Source organism: Mus caroli, unplaced genomic scaffold, assembly GCF_978045245.1.
Source record: "Mus caroli unplaced genomic scaffold, Mus_caroli_1 scaffold_9, whole genome shotgun sequence".
Lineage (NCBI taxonomy): Eukaryota > Metazoa > Chordata > Mammalia > Rodentia > Muridae > Mus > Mus caroli.
Window position 1 is genome coordinate 125,592,614 of NW_028227264.1, and position 16,564 is coordinate 125,609,177.

Genomic DNA, 16,564 nt, shown 5'->3' on the forward strand with positions numbered 1-16,564 from the left:
TGTGCATGGGATACACTGTGACAGTTCAGTATAGGAAGTTGTGCTGCAAGATCAGGCTACCTGGTGGATCCATCAACTCAAACCTAAATCACTTCTTTGTGCTGGGAGTATTGCACATCCCCTCCACAGGCTCCTGAAATCGTCACGTAATTGCTGTCAGGCGATGGTAGCCACTATGTCACTCTAGGTCCCTCATGACTTGTTACCTACTCCTCCTGTGCTTACACATAACACCAGACACATGGCATAAACCCTTATGATCATTTCAGGGTAGCACTTCTCTCAGGTAAATAATGGTGGAACCTCTGTCCCCACTGGGCAGTTTACATATGCACATTCTTTTGGTTGTTGCTCATTCCTGCGTCAGCTGCTATGTCTGTGAGACCCAGGCAGGGCATCAACCCTAGCTGCCCTAGACTCTTTCTGTCTTGTTGACGTCTTAGGCCAGTGTACTCTCAGGCCCTCAAGTCATTTGTTTCCTTCTTTCCATTTTAAACAGATGATTTTCCCAAACCCCAGATCACCGTCCAGCCGGAAACGCAGTCGGCAATAAAGGGCTCCGACGTGAGTTTTACCTGCTCGGCTGCTAGCAGCAGTGACTCCCCTATGACGTTCGCTTGGAAGAAAGACAACGAAGCGCTTCAGGATGCGGAGATGGAGAACTACGCGCACCTGCGGGCCCAGGGAGGCGAGCTGATGGAGTATACCACCATCCTGAGGCTGCGCAACGTGGAATTCGCCAGCGAAGGGAAATACCAGTGTGTTATCTCCAACCACTTCGGTTCGTCGTACTCCGTCAAAGCCAAGCTCACCATCAACAGTGAGTAATCCACTCCCTGCCACTGTTTAGAGATGTTTAGAGAAAGCGGTCCTGTCTGTCTGTTCCCCGTTCTCCCCTCTCAATCCCAATGCTTTTCTCTCTCATTGTTTCCCACCCAGCCCCTTCCCTGCCTCTCGAAACACAAAATCACACACGGTTGGTGATTATTTATATCTCACTAAATGTGACAGGGTTAACCAGGATTAAAATGAACCAGACCCTTTGTCTGGGACACAGCAATGTGACGGGCCACAGAGTATAGGTTTAAAGCACATGGCCTTTAACTGAGCTCCGGGTGTGAATCCCGCCACTCCTGGAATATGGCTGTGCGACTCTCAGCAACTGACTAACTCTGTTCCCTGTATCTTTCAACTTAAGAAAGGAGGCTGGGGGCATGGCTCAGTGGTTAAGAGCACTGGCTGTTCTTCTAAAGAAGCCATGATCAATTCCTATCACCCACAGAGCAGCTTATAACTGTCTCTAACTCCGGTTCCAGAGGATCCAACAGCCTCACACAGAAAACACCAACGCACTTAAAAAAATATAGGTTCTGAGTGTCACTTCATATAAATGTCATGACTCATAGAAAAGATAATGTGTGTCAGAGGCTTGGTGGAGTACCTGTGCATATATACATACATGTATGTGTATTTATTCTTGTGTTTGGTTATGTATGTTACAGTATATGTTATATATATAATACATACACACATATATACATCTTGTATATATATACATACATATACATACATGTACATTTATATATGTAGTGCCTTCACATTTGGGCATGCTCCGTGAGGCGCTTACTTATAGCAGCCACTGTTAATAAACAGTAGCCCTTGTAGCATCGTTTGTACCACAGGCACACAATCCTACCATTCTAAGATTGTATTTTGGGTGCTCCCTGCTCCTCCCTTTATCATTTTGACTGTCGACGTCTGCCTGGTGGAACATTTAGATGATGATTCATACTGAATTCATTCAGCAGGCAGGTGCCAAGGCCTGGCACATAGGAGAATTTAGAGTGTAGGATGGGATAAAGTCACAAAGTGTTAGGTCCTACAGGACTGGAAAGAAATAGATGACGTGAATATTCACAGTACAGAAAGATGTATTGATTTGGCCAAGCTCTCACACTTAAATTATTGAGAAAACTCAAATGTGGCCAGAGAAAGCCAGGAGGATCTTCACCTGAGGATCCTGCAACCCTGTGTCATTCTGACTCCCTCACACCTGTACCTTTGTAAACTTTATGTCTATGGCTCTGACTCTGAGTTAGAAAGAACCCTTTCTTACCACAGCCAGCCACCTCACCTGGGGAGAGGACCTACCTCACGTATACATTGCTTTTGTGATTTCAGTGTTGCCTTCCTTTACCAAGACCCCCATGGACCTCACCATCCGTGCCGGGGCCATGGCTCGCCTGGAGTGTGCTGCCGTGGGGCACCCAGCCCCACAGATAGCCTGGCAGAAGGATGGAGGCACGGACTTCCCGGCCGCCCGAGAGAGACGTATGCACGTAATGCCCGAGGATGACGTCTTCTTCATCGTGGACGTGAAGACTGAGGACATTGGGGTTTACAGCTGCACGGCTCAGAACAGTGCAGGGAGCGTCTCTGCAAACGCAACCCTGACTGTGCTAGGTGAGGCAGTTTCTGAAGACTGCAAAGTCATCTCCAGTGCCCCAACTCACACAGAGACCCTCCATGCTAGAAGCTGCTGGGAGATGGGCAAGGGGTCGGGGTGAAGAGCCAGAGAGCTCTGCCTTCAAAAAAAAACTATAAACAGCTTCTGGGTAGCTCTGAATCCAGGGTTATATTACACATTCATGTCTGTGGTCAGGGAGATGAATCTGTCCCCTTGGCTCCAAGTACAATCTCCAGGGGTTACCCTTGTGTACAGGGATTATTCACAACCATTGGTCCTCTCTGTGTTATAAAGGATGTGTAAGAGTGCATCTATAGCTAGATCGGGAAGACCTGTTGTCTCTGTTCCTCCTGCTGAGTCTCTGTGTAGAAGTTCCAGTCCTTACCTTACCTCACCTGTTTGTCAGATTAGGAAAATATTCGTGATTCACGTGTCTTTGGATGAGTTACAATAACCCACCAAGATGCAAGGTGCCAGGTAGTAGAAGCAGGTCCAAGATTTTCATACAGACCCAGGTAACTGACATGAGAAACTTGATTTTAAAAGAATCAAGTGTGGGGCTGGAGAGATGACTCCATAGTTAAGAATTTGTACTGTTTCAGACCACTTGCATTTGGTTCCAGCACCCACACTGGACAGTTCTTGGGTGCCTTTAACTCCAGCTCCGGGGAACCCATCATCTCAGGTCTCCACAGGCATCTCTCTTGCATGCACATTCCCAAAGACAGACTCACAAGTACAGTGCCCATAATAAAAAGTAATAAAGGGAAATCTCTAAAAGCATCCGAGACGCATTAAATTCACATACTTTCTAGATTTTAAAAATTTGTTAACCTTGGCAAAACTGAGGGAGGTCAAGATAAAAATTAAGTCAGTTTGACCCTTAACCTGGTGGGAGGAGTGACATGACCCAAGGTTGCTTTGTTCAGCTTCTGTTTAATACACTTGTCCGGCGATCTGTAGGAGCGAGCGTCCAATTTAAATAAGTTCACCCACTAGGTCTTATGTGGAACCCGGTTTTCATCTAGGAAATTAAAACCTTGTGCTTTCAGAGACACCGTCATTTTTGCGGCCCTTGTTAGACAGAACCGTCACCAAGGGAGAGACAGCGGTCCTGCAGTGCATTGCTGGAGGGAGCCCGCCCCCTCGGCTGAACTGGACGAAAGATGACAGCCCTTTGGTGGTGACCGAGAGGCACTTTTTTGCAGCAGGCAACCAGCTGCTGATCATTGTGGACTCGGACGTCAGTGACGCAGGGAAATACACGTGTGAGATGTCCAATACCCTTGGCACCGAGAGAGGCAACGTTCGCCTCAGTGTGATCCCTACTCCAACCTGCGACTCCCCTCACATGACTGCCCCATCGCTGGACGGTGATGGATGGGCCACCGTGGGTGTAGTGATCATAGCCGTGGTTTGCTGTGTGGTGGGCACATCCCTCGTGTGGGTGGTCATCATATACCACACAAGGCGGAGGAACGAAGACTGCAGCATTACCAACACAGGTGTGTAAACACGAGCCATCATGTGTGCTTGCGGTGGGTTTCACAGACATTCGCTGCTAGAACGTGTCTCCCAGTCCGAGTCGGTCTCGGGAGATGACTCATTGGCTGCATGCTGCAGGGATGTCGTCAGCTAAAATGTGATACCATTCTGAAAGAACGAGTTGCACAAAGGTGAACCCTGTTATTAAAACCTCATCAGGATACTCCTGGTGGCCAAGACAGAAAATCCAAGCAGAGTGAAATAGCCCTTCATCTCTGGGATGGATCTAGGGACGCAGGAGCCATCAGGGAGTCTCCAGCATGCTGTCCTAGTTTATGATCTGTGTGTGCATGAGCACACGCAGCATTTTGTGTGTTGTGAGGATGCACCACTGTGGATGAGATATTGGTCAAAGGCCTGGAGTCATGGTTTTGAGTCGTTTCCTATTTAACATGTTTTGAAATTTGGGCAGGGGTGTATTCCCTGGGTAACAAAGTAAAACTTAGCTAGGGTCATAGAGCTGCAAAGCCATCCCTTGCCATCCCTGGTTTTCCCAGAATAGATCTCTTCCCTGACTGATGTTATAGAAACAAAAAACAGCCTGAATTGTACTGCCTGCACCAACCATAGTGAAGCACAACTATTGATGGAATGCTGTTGTTTGGTTACAGATGAGACCAACTTGCCGGCTGACATCCCTAGTTATCTATCATCTCAGGGAACACTAGCTGACAGGCAGGACGGGTACATCTCCTCAGAAAGCGGAAGTCACCACCAGTTCGTGACTTCTTCGGGAGGCGGATTTTTCTTACCACAACACGACGGTGCTGGTGAGTGTCTGAGATGTCCGTGGGCTGTTTTGAGGTCACGGAGAGGGTCCTGGGTGGAATAGTTTTTCACAGAAGAGATTGTTAACAGTGATGAGGGCCTGGCCCAAGGTTACAAACAAAGCTACCATCCCCTCCCCACATCTGCTTTTTGAGACTGGACATAAAAGTTGTATTAAAGACTAGATGCTGTGGACAGACACACAGCGGGTGAATTCTCAGAGAAAGAGGATCCACCTGCTCTGAGTAGGAATAGGGTTCTTTTATAACTGCTCAGAGAATAAATCTAAACAAGGAAGCAAAAAGACCAATACATGTAAAAAAACAGAACAAAGGAACTGAAGGGGATGATAGAAAATGGAAAGACCTCCCATGCTCAGGGACTGGAAAAATCAATATCCAGGCAAATGGCTATACGATCAGGAACAATCTACAGATTCATGGCAACGGCCACAAGATTCCAGCGCCGGTGGCCTGGAGAGATGGCTCAACTGTTAAGAGCACTTACTGCTCCTCCAAAGGACATTGGTTTGCTTCCCAGTGGCTCAGAACTGCCTGTAATTTCAGCTCTGGGAGATCTTCTCTTTTATGTTTTTACACACACACACACACATTGAATCCTTTTTTAAATTCTTGAAAAGCACTTTTTTTTTTGATGGTAAAAAAAGAGACAAATTACAAATTGGTCAAATTTCGTTTCTCTGAGGACCGTCCCGTTTCCTTCACATTGTGACTGTTCTTGGGCACTGAATGTCCCCAGCTGGCATCTCCTGCATAGTGTCAGAGGCTTAAAGACTACAGCTGAAAAGCTGATGCCACCCCTACTGTAGGTGCCTTAGATATCAGCCAATCCACGGAGGGAGCGTGATGTAGGAGCAGCCCCGCTCAGACCCATTCATTCCCTCCATGCACAGGCAGTGGCAACGCTGCCCAGAGAGGTGGTTCAAAGGAACATACGCATGCTTGGTGCATGCCACGGACTCTGCTTTGCTGCTGGCTCTTCTCAGCATTTTATGTGTAGCACGAGCCCATACTGAGTATTTGTGCTTGCTCGATATCAGACTGTATGGTTGGGAAGGAAGTGTGCTTCCTTTCAGCTTCAGAGTTAGTCACTGGTGAGACAAATGCTCATGGGGAGGGTGGTGAGGACAGACAGACAGACACCAACCAGCTATGCAGAAATGCTTGGCAAGACAGTAAGCAGATACAGCGATAAGATCCAAGCATGAAGTGAGTGTGAAGATTGGCAAAGAGCAGAGACCCAACCTCAGCCAGGTATGATGAGACTGAGAACACATGATTAATACCCATTCAGGGACAGGATGCCGGTATAGAGCAGCTTCAGGACCTCCAAACATTGCTGAGCCACAGTGTGCTTCTCTCTTAGTGCACATAGCATCCATCCCGTTGCCATGGCAACTCCAATAAGATCCTATCAGTAGTCCTCCTCCTAGTCCTCCCATGACTGCTGACTACCCTGAGATGGTTTGGTTTTTGACTCCTCTTTGAGGCAGGAAACTAAGAGGTGACTAGGCAAATGTTGATACCTGGCTCTAGTCAGTTTTGACGTTTTTCAGGAAAGCAATAGTCCGGAGAGTTCAAACCATGGCTGTAGGCACAGATCCATTTCCCTTAAAACTCGAGTGGGGCTAGTTACAAGGTTGGCATACCTAGCTCAATGGATAATCAGGCCTCGCTCTAGATGCCCGAGCTGGTGGATCCTAACTTGCAGTGTTTACAGTTCTGGACCAAGGATAGCTTCAGCAGGCCATTGGGAGCCCAGATTCACAGGCCTCAGGAAGTTTGAAAAATTACTCCGTGCGTGTCCACTTTTTCCTCCTTAGGACATTCTATCCCAGTTTTCTTCTATAAATAAGGAAAGTGCAGACTCGGAGAGAGTGTTGAGTATAGCTGGTTCACTGACTGAAGGTTGTGTTTTAAAGGGACCTGCCATTTTGACGACAGCAGTGAAGCTGATGTGGAAGCTGCCCCTGACCCATTTCTTTGCCCATTCGTGGACTCCACAGGCCCTGTGTATCTACAGGGAAATCTGTACAGCCCAGATCCATTTGAAGTTTATCTTCCAGGTATGTTTTTGTTTTTGTTTTTGTTTTGCTTGAATACCGTTTTGTTTCCTGGGAAGACTTCTTAGCATACTAACTCTGTCTCTTTTTGTTATGGATTCCAACTTGAAAAGGTTGCAGTTCTGACCCAAGGACTACTTTAATGGATCACTGTGAGTCCAGCTACGTGAAGAAGGACCACTTCTCCTGTGCTCATCCCTCAGAGGAACCCTGTGAACGGAGCCTCAAGAGCATCCCATGGCCACATTCCAGAAAGCTCACCAACTCCACGTATCCTCCGAACGAGGGACACACAATTCAGACTCTGTGTCTAAACAAGTCCTCCGTGGATTTCAGTACAGGTCCGGAACCAGGATCGGTTACTTCAAGTAACTCTTTCATGGGTACGTTTGTCAAGCTGACGTCTCTGACTCAGACTCTAAGCATTGGTCAATAGTTTCATTCCTGATGTCACCGTGAGATCCTGCGAGTTCTAAACCCTCTGAGTTTCTGAAATACACTTGGGTGGGAATTGTGTGTGGTTATGTGTTTCATCTGTACCTAAGCCCAGGAGCTTTCTGGATGGTGCTGTGTGTGGCGTGCAGGAGACAAGAGTTTGGAGGATGACTTAGTAGCTGAGCTTGTCAGCCGTGTGGAAAAAGTGGTTTTGGGTCCCAGCGGCCTGAGGGGCGGAGCTGTATACTCTGCGTGGTTGTGGTTTTTAGATGTCTTGTGGCTTCTGACTGAACTCACAGTGGGGAAGGCAACATCCTACCTAGCCTAGCTTCAGACAAGCAAGACAACCTTCAGCTGAGGAGGCCTGTGGTGCCCGCGGCACAAGCCAGCGCATTCAGACAGCAGCTAGCACTGTGGGTAGAGTGTGAATTTTTTGGTCTCATGTGTGGAAACCGTTGGAGGGAAGAACAGAGAGTGGATGCTCTTTTTATGGAGTGAAGCAATCAGGGGAAGAAACAAAAGCAAGCCTCAACCTGCCCTGGTGTGTTTTTGTGTTCTTGGTTTGTTTTTAAAGGAGAATTCCAAACGATTCTACTTGAGTGTTTACCCTGTGTCCCAGTATGATTATTTATATACCTCCCTGAAGGGAAGAAAATGGAAGTATGTTTTATATAACTAGGGAAGGAATTCTAGTTAGTTGAATGAGTTTTTGCTGCAGTTGAAGAAAAGGCAGGACCCAAATCTTGAAAGAAGGCCCGCTGTATTCAGGCAGAATGGCTTCCCGACTGTGCAGTCCTCCTTCAGGGAGAATCCTGGACTGTGGGCTCACACATCCTCGAGCCAAGGGCTCGGCAGACTTCAGGAACTTCATTGTTCCGCGATGAGTGCTCCTAAGAGTTGTGAGCAGAGAATAAAATGGACGCATTTATCTGATGGTTCTAAGTAAGCGGGTGTGCAGTGCTGTGTTCTGTAAATAGCCTGTTCTCAGGGAGGACCTACACCGCACAGGCACTTACGGAGGAGGTTCCCGTGTTAGTGGAAACACCCTTGTCCCTTTCAGGGTTCGTTCAGGTGCTAGCAGAAGGACCCAGGCGTTCATGGGGTCTCTTTTCTTTCAGGAACCTTCGGAAAACCTCTGAGGAGACCACACCTGGATGCCTTTTCAAGCTTCGCACAACCGCCAGACGGTCAGCCAAGGCCCTGTCACGGGAACTCGCTTTCCTCGCCAGAGCTGGACTCTGAATCAGAAGAAGATGACAAAGAAAGGACAGATTTTCGGGAAGAGAATCACAGGTGTACTTATCAACAGATATTCCACACTTACAGGACTCCAGACTGCCAGCCTTGTGATTCAGACACATAGACCAGAAGGGACCAAGAAAAAGCTTCCACACGCTACCTCAGCTGGGCTTCTATTTAAAGGAGACAGAATCCTAGGTTTTAAACGGACTTACAAAGTTTAAAAAGAAAAAAAAAAAAGAGATGCTTTATTTATATAGATGAACCAAAATTACAAAACGTTATAAAAATTTTATACCGGGAATAACTTTCATATGAAAAAATACGTCTTTAAAAGTATTTTATAACTTTGTTTTATATGAAAATAGCTTATGTAAATTAATGGTATGAGTCCATGACTATTTTATGTATTTTTTATAAAACCAGATTTCTTTTATGGAGTACTGAAGCCTTTTCAATAACCCCGTCTTAACTCGCTCTTCGGAGTGGCGGTCGCTCGCTCCCTACGATTCCACACACCATGTTAATAAAATGTGCCATTGGGTGCCACGCCCCATTTATACCATAATAGTCTCCAATGCATTTTAGACCTAACTCATTCCAGTTATCACATCTCAAATGAATTAAAGTTATATTTAGTATATTAAAGGATAGCTAAACATCCCATTCCTCCCACCTCCCCGGAGTGCTGTGTTAATGGACTGACATCTGTGGTCCACAGCCAAGCACACTACATGAGGAGTCACTCACAGCCATCAGAAACATATTTCTAGCTTCACAAACAGATCTGCTGCTGCTGCGGTCTGGCCACCACTGTAGCTGATGTGACTGCACAATCCAAGTTTCCTTCATGAAGCTGATGCCTTGTGGGCCTGCATCTAGTGTCTACCCAGGAGCTTCCCATCCACAGTGGCTTATGCTATAACTAGGGGGCTCTTCGTTGCATGTCTCTGAAGTGGAAAGGGATACTGTGAATATCGGATTTCATCTGCAGCTGCTATGGGATACTATCCTGCTATGCTGAGCTGACGGGTGCACACATAGCAACTTGGTTACTGGTCTTCACAAGAGGTGGTGGGTGCACACATACCAATGTGGCTGGAATGTGCACAGTGCTCTGAAGGTATTCTGAAGTAATTTTTTTTTTAATGATCATATCTTTCCAACTTTGTCATTTTAGTTCTACTTGGTTGGAATTTAAGGTACTGAATGTGTTACTCCAATACCGAAGGTCATTTAAGGTGTCTGCTTTAAATACTATTAGGGAGCCTGGCAGTGGTGGCACACGCCTTTAATCCCAGCACTTGGGAGGCAGAGGCAGGCGGATTTCTTAGTTTGAGGCCAGCCTGGTCTACAGAGTGAGTTCCAGGACAGCCAGGGCTACACAGAGAAACCCTGTCTCCCCCGCCCCCCAAAACAAAAAACCAAAATAAATAGTATTCGGGAGACTGTTACATGCCAAGCTCATGCACATAGGAATGAGCAGATTGTCAACACTACATAATATGGCTGCAAGAAAAAGAATAGATAAACTTATGCATTGGAAGACTCTTGTGATAAAACTGGACATGTATTGTTGGGGAATACTGGTTTGTATGTGCCATTTAAAGAAAACATTTTGGTCTGAGACAAATTGTCATGACAAGAGATAGCACAGCATACTAAATTTAAAAAAGAGTCAGAAAACAAACCTTGAGGTTGTAGATTTTAGTCATTTTCGTCTGTATTGTTACCCCAAGTACTGCAAACGTGGGCTTCTTAATTGGGAACGTCTTTTTAAAGGAGCTTTTTTTTTTTCTTCTAACTTTAGTACAAAAGTTTAAATCAGCACCTTAAGCTGAAACACTGGATTCCAGTGCTGGAAAGAAGGCTCAGTGGGGAAGAACCCTTGCTGATTTCACAGAGGGCCTGAGTTCAGTTCCCAACACCCATATATCGGATCACAACACTCTAACTCCAGTGCCAGGGAGTTCTGACAACCTCTGCTGGTATTACAGGCACCAGAAGCACACATGATATACAGACATGCTTGTAGAAAAACTCATGTAACATAAAAATAAATAACAAAAGGAAACACTGGACTCATCAACATGATTTTACCATGTAGGGGCCCAACATTGGGGATCAAATGTAAATCATATCTATCTATAAAAAAGTTCAGAAATTGAACTTCTTTGACATCAGCAAGGAGAGTATTGTTATGGTTTATATAAGCTCAGCCCAGGGACTCCCACTATTAGGAAGTGTGGCCTTGTTGGAGTGGGTGTGTCACTGTGGGTGTGGGCTTTAAGACCCTCATCCTAGCAGCCTGGAAGCCAGTATTCTGCTAGCATCTTTCAGATGAAGATGCAGAACTCTCAGCTTCTCTTGCACCATGCCTGCATGGATGCTGCCATGTTCCTGCCTTGATGATAATGTACTGAACCTCTGAACCTGTAAGCCAGCCCCAGTGAAATATTGTCCTTATAAAGTTTGCCTTGGTCATGGTGTCTGTTCACAGCAGTAAAACCCTAAGACAAGTATACGCTGTGTTCATGTATGCTTCATATCAGATGAACATCCAATACATAGGCATCAAATCCTTATAAAACAACATAAAGGAACAGGCAAATGCCAATACAAGTTAAATTGCTTGTTATGCTCATTTTACTTTATTTTTGTAATGTTTGGGATCAAACCCAGGACCTTAAACCAATGTGTTACCCCTGAACTACATTCTGACCTAAAATTTGGTTTATTTCTAGGCAAAATACTTAACTTTCAGCATAGGCTTTTTGTTTGTTTGTTTGTTTTCTGATAGTAAATCTCACCTCATATAAACATTATCTTAATAGGTGTTCACAGAACTGTAGTATTATTCTTCATCGCACTGTTGGCATAGAGACATTTATTAGGTCTAATCCTGACCTGTTTAAGATCTTGGAATCGGCCTTAGAGTAGGGAAGACCCACGGTAACATACAAGGCTTAAAAACATAAATCCAGGCTGAGCAGTTGTAGTGCACTCCTTTAATCCCAGCCCTTGGGAAGCAGAGGCAGGCAGATTTCTGAGTTCAAGGCCAGCCTGGTCTACAGAGTGAGTTCCAGGACATCCAGGGCTACACAGATAAATCCTGTCTCGAAAAACAAAACAAACAAACAAAACTATAAATCCGTTGTTCGTCTTTCCCAGACCCTGCTCCTGGAATGACAACTCTGAGACTATTTACTAATAGATACCTAGGTCACAAGCCATATTTGGCTCATTCTCTGACTAGCTCATAATTTATGTAACCCATTCAGACTATTCTATCCCTTCCACAGGGTTAGTTACCCAGTCCCGTTCAGTCCTAGCCCCATTCTTCCTTCTTGTTTCCTCTGCATCTCTCCTCACATCTCCTTTTAGTCTCAGAATTTCCCAGAATTCTCTCTTCCTGCCAGTGTCCCACCTCCTTTTTTCTGCCTCAGCTCATTGGCCATCAGCTTTTTTATTGACAGGTGATGCTCAAAAGAGAATCTCTCTATAATATGGTTTTCATTGCTTTCCTACAGGAGGATGGCACAAGTGGTTTCTCAGAGCAGGGTGGTCGGTGCCTTTTGAATAGAGATAAGAGTGCATAAAGCAGCTTGGTCCTTGTACTGTGTTGTTAAAGTGAGAGAAATGCCGTGTAGCCGGTGTTACACAGATGTGCTGTGCTGCTGTTTTAGAGAAGTGAGGACGGGGGTCCTTGCAGACTGCTCTCTCTGTCTTCTTTGATTTCGGGATCCGGAATGACGAGGCGTATGCATAGGACAATTTGGAACATGTATTTTTAATACAGCATGCTATTAATACATCGGACACATGCCTTATCTCTCCAAAATCAGTCTTCAAAGAGAGGCCCCTCCCTTCATGACCTAAATCATTTCAGTACTCCAGAAATATCTAGTTACCAGGGCTCCTCTTTCTTCACAAAGACTTCCTTAAGTCTGTAACACAAGAGTACAGGAAAAGGCTCTGAGAGATTTCAAATACGACTTAAAAGTAGTTGGTACAATCTTTTCATAGGTTAGAGGGTTTGTTCATGTGCATTTACAGAATTATCCCACTATCTGGAGCCATTTGTCTTTTTATTTTTCTTTAGGAAATTTGATATTGGATAGAGAATCTTTTGATAAAAAAATGTTTTATTTTTACATAGTTGATCAATTCATCCTTATTGTACAAATTTTGGGTTCGTTTTCTTTCCTGCTCACTTGATTTAATTAATACTAAGGATTGGAATACTTGATCCTCAATTCTGTATCATATATTAGATACCCAGGGATGAAGAAAAGGTTAACCAATACTCTCGGAGCTTTTTATTGCATTTATGTTATTAAAGATCCTTAAGAATGAAAGCAATTCACAGCTGTGATAAGTTAATGCTTAGGTTTTATCTACGATTATAATTATTTTCTCTGCTTCAAATATTCATTGGGCCTCATGAGCGACTTTTATTTATCAGGCTTAAAGTCTTGGGTCCAGTCGGAAGACAGCAGTGACTGTCATCAAGAGGTTATCATGGTTTTCATGAAGTTGGTTTTGTTTACATTTATTGTTGTTTATCATGGTTTTGATGCTGTGTTTGTGGCTCATTTTGATTTGCTGTGGGGTTTTTTTGAGATGCAGAACTGAGCTAGGAGAGAGCTTTCTCGGACAGCTACATCCCCAGGCCCGTTAGTGGTCTGTTCTTTCTACACGTGGCCTCTTTGGTCTGTCTCCAGCTCAGGGCTGAGTTTGGCCAGCTCACTGATTAACTCCCTTGCCCAGCGTCCTTTATGTACATTGCTGTGTATTCTCCCCAGGTTACTTGAAAATGAGCAGAAGAATCGGAGGACAGTAAGAGTTTATCGATTAGCTAACTATCCTGGCCGAGTGCTAATGCTCTGGCCCGGTAAGCCTCGGTGGCACTGACTTTGTATCTAAAACCTTTGCTTCTTCACCCGGTAACCTGGAAGCCTGATAAGAACTTTGAGCAGTGCGTCAGCCTTAGCTATTTTATCTGTGTTCTCCACCCTCAGGACAGAACAATCCCAGCCCAGGCTCTCCCTGTTTACCTGTGAGCCCTCACCGGTCCTATTGAATGGTCTCAAGGTCTGCCCTGCCCTCTCCCCTCTGCATCCTACACATCCCACAGGGCAGTCGGAATTCACACTCTTATCTGTCTCTTGCAGCAGAGATTCAGCAAGTCTCATTCCCTTCCGTACTCCATGCACGGTGTTCACAATGACCAGAAATAGCTTTCTAAAGTGGATCCAAAGGGATCATGTCCGTGCTAAAATCCTCACGTAGCTAACTTTAAATCCTAGTTACAGGGTAACTAGGTGATTCATGCCCTCACCCCATCCCCATAGCACTCTCGTTCTGCCTGCCTTTCTCTCTCTCTCTCTCTCTCTCTCTCTCTCTCTCTCTCTCTCTCTCTCTTTCTTTCTTTCTGTCTTTCTCTCTTTCTGTCTTTCTCTCCCTTTCTTTCTTTCTTTCTTTCTTTCTTTCTTTCTTTCTTTCTTTCTCTCTCTCTCTCTCTCTCTTTCTCTCTCTCTTTCCCTCTTTCCCTTTCTTTCTTTCTCTCTTTCTCTCTTTCCCTCTTCCCATCTTTCCTTCTTTCTTTCTTTCTTTCTTTCTTTCTTTCTTTCTTTCTTCCTTCCTTCCTTCCTTCCTTCCTTCCTTTCTTTCTTTCTTTCTTTCTTTCTTTCTTCCTTCCTTCCTTCCTTCCTTCCTTTCTTTCTTTCTTTCTTTCTTTCTTTCTTTCTTTCTTTCTTTCTTTTTCATTCTCTTTCTTTCTCTCTCTTTTCTTTCTTTCTTTCTTTCTTTCTTTCTTTCTTTCTTTCTTTCCTTCTTCCTTCCTTCCTTTCTTCCTTCCTTCCTTCCTGGAGGACTGGGTTTCCAGACAGGGTCTCTCTGTAGCCCTGGCTGTTCTGGAACTCACTCTGTAGACCAGACTGGCCTCAAACTCAGAAATCTGCCTGCCTCTGCTTCCTAAGTGCTGGGATTAAAGGCATGCACCACCACTGCCCTCCACTCTATAGTTCAACTCTATAGTTCTTATAAGCCTCAGCACAGGGTGCCTGCCCACTGCTACCTTCGTGCAGGGTACCTTGTCATGTTTGTTTTAGAAAACACACATTGAGGAGCTGTCTTATATGCTATGGCTGTAACATTTATTCTTTTAACATTTACATGTGTGTGTGTGTGTGTGTGTGTGTGTGTGTGCATGTGTGTGTGTGTGCCTGTGCACACATGTGCACATGCTCACATGGGTGCTATAGAATAGAAGTGGATCTCATAGTACAATTCACCTTAGCTGGTTCTCTCCTCCTACCAGGCTTGCTGGGAGATAGAATTAGGATGTCAGGCTTCACAAGCAAGTCGATGATGCCTTTACCTGTTAAGCCATCTCATCAGCCCCATGATATTTACTCTCAAATAAATATTTATTCTTACAACCAGTATTCCCTTGAATCCCTAATTGAACACAAACAATTATTGCCCAGGTTGTTCTTCCTCCTGGCTCCCCTGGCTGGCCTCTCTAGGACCAAGCCTGTGGTTTTATCATATCCATGCAAGCTTTTTCCTCTCTCACTCCTGAGCTACCAGGAGAACATCATAAGAAAGTAGTGTTAGTGAATCCATTTGTGATACATGGTAAACGCTAAATAGAGTCAATCTGTACGCCAATAGGGCAGCTTCTACAAAAATAAAAACGTGAAATTGTTATGTCGGGTGTGGGTGTGGCATGCTCCCCAAGGGACTATGTGTGATAAGCAGTGTGGTGTTGAATATGGTAACAGGTGATGGGTCTATTGAAGGAGGGACCCAGTGCAGGACAACTGAGTCACTGGAGACAGCCTCAGAAGGAATTTAATAGCTCTTGTGAGACCTGCAAGTTCCCACTGACAGGGTTGCTTAAAAAAGCCAGGCTGGGGCCCCCCTTGAACTCTGGTTTCCTGTCTGACATTGTGATCCCCTCCACACCTGGTCCTGTCCCCTTCGTGCCATCTGCCCCCTCACCAGAGCCAGCAGAACGTCAAACCATACTTTAGCTTCCAAACCACGAGGTAACTGCTTTTCTTTATAAGTTCCCCACCTCGGTATTTCGTTATAGTAACAGAAACCAAGAGAACACAGCTCCAACTCCTGCAGTTTGTTTGTTTCTGTTTGTTTTGAAACACTCTCTAGATCAGTGATTCTCAACCCAATGAGAGTCAAAGAACCATCCCAAAACACTGATATTTATTCAATCCATAGCAGTAGCAAAATTACAGTCATGAAGTATTAACAAAAGTCATTTTAGGGTTGGGGATTGCCACGGCATGAGGACCTGTGTTAAAGGGTTGCAGCATTAGGAAGCCTGAGGACCGCTGCTTTAGATGATATGGCCCACTTACCACGAAGCTGAGTTCATGTGTATTGTGCCGGGGTAAACAGATGTGTCCAGAGATTATTTTTTTTTTTCCTCTAGGAAAAGGGGCTTCACATGACTGTGGTGTGCGTGTGCGCACGTGTGTGTGTGTGTGTCATAGTGTATGAGTGAGGGTCAAAGGATAACTCATGGGAGCCACTTCCCTTCTTTCACCCCATTAGGCAAGGGATTAAACTCAGTCATTGGAATTGGCAGTGGGTATCAACCACAGCACGTCTCATTTGTTTGTGTGTGTGATTGTGTCTCATAAAAACAACATACACACATGCATATGCATGCAGGCACACTTACATCACAGCCCAATTCCTTCCTTCCTCCCAGCCCCACCCTTACAAATCCCCCATGGCCCTAAGGAGAAGGGGATGGCCCCCTTGGGAACCACCCTGCCCTGGAACAACCAGACCCAGCAGGACTAGGCACATCCTCTCCCACCGAGGCCCAACCAGGCAGTCCAGGTAGAGAGAAGGGGATCCGATGGCAGGAAAGTAGAGACAGCCCTGCTCCACTTTCTAGAAGGCCCACATGAAGACCAAGCTGCACAACTGTGACAAATGTGTAGGGACCCTAGGTCCAGCCCCCACGTGCTATTGTGTTGGTGCTCCAGACT

The 16,564-nt window shown here is 45.3% G+C and overlaps 1 protein-coding gene across 1 annotated transcript in view; it reads left to right on the plus strand.

The window, feature by feature from the left end:
* Lrig3 (leucine rich repeats and immunoglobulin like domains 3) overlaps window positions 1-8,977 on the plus strand; it is a 49,512-nt gene extending 40,535 nt beyond the window's left edge. Inside the window, exons 13-19 of the mRNA XM_021174025.2 lie at window positions 500-820; window positions 2,182-2,463; window positions 3,520-3,972; window positions 4,624-4,782; window positions 6,723-6,866; window positions 6,977-7,246; window positions 8,417-8,977. Of these exons, the coding sequence (XP_021029684.2) occupies window positions 500-820; window positions 2,182-2,463; window positions 3,520-3,972; window positions 4,624-4,782; window positions 6,723-6,866; window positions 6,977-7,246; window positions 8,417-8,661 (1,874 nt within the window). The 3' untranslated portion in view covers window positions 8,662-8,977. The remainder of the gene's footprint in view (window positions 1-499; window positions 821-2,181; window positions 2,464-3,519; window positions 3,973-4,623; window positions 4,783-6,722; window positions 6,867-6,976; window positions 7,247-8,416) is intronic.
* The last annotated feature ends 7,587 nt before the right edge of the window (window positions 8,978-16,564 follow it).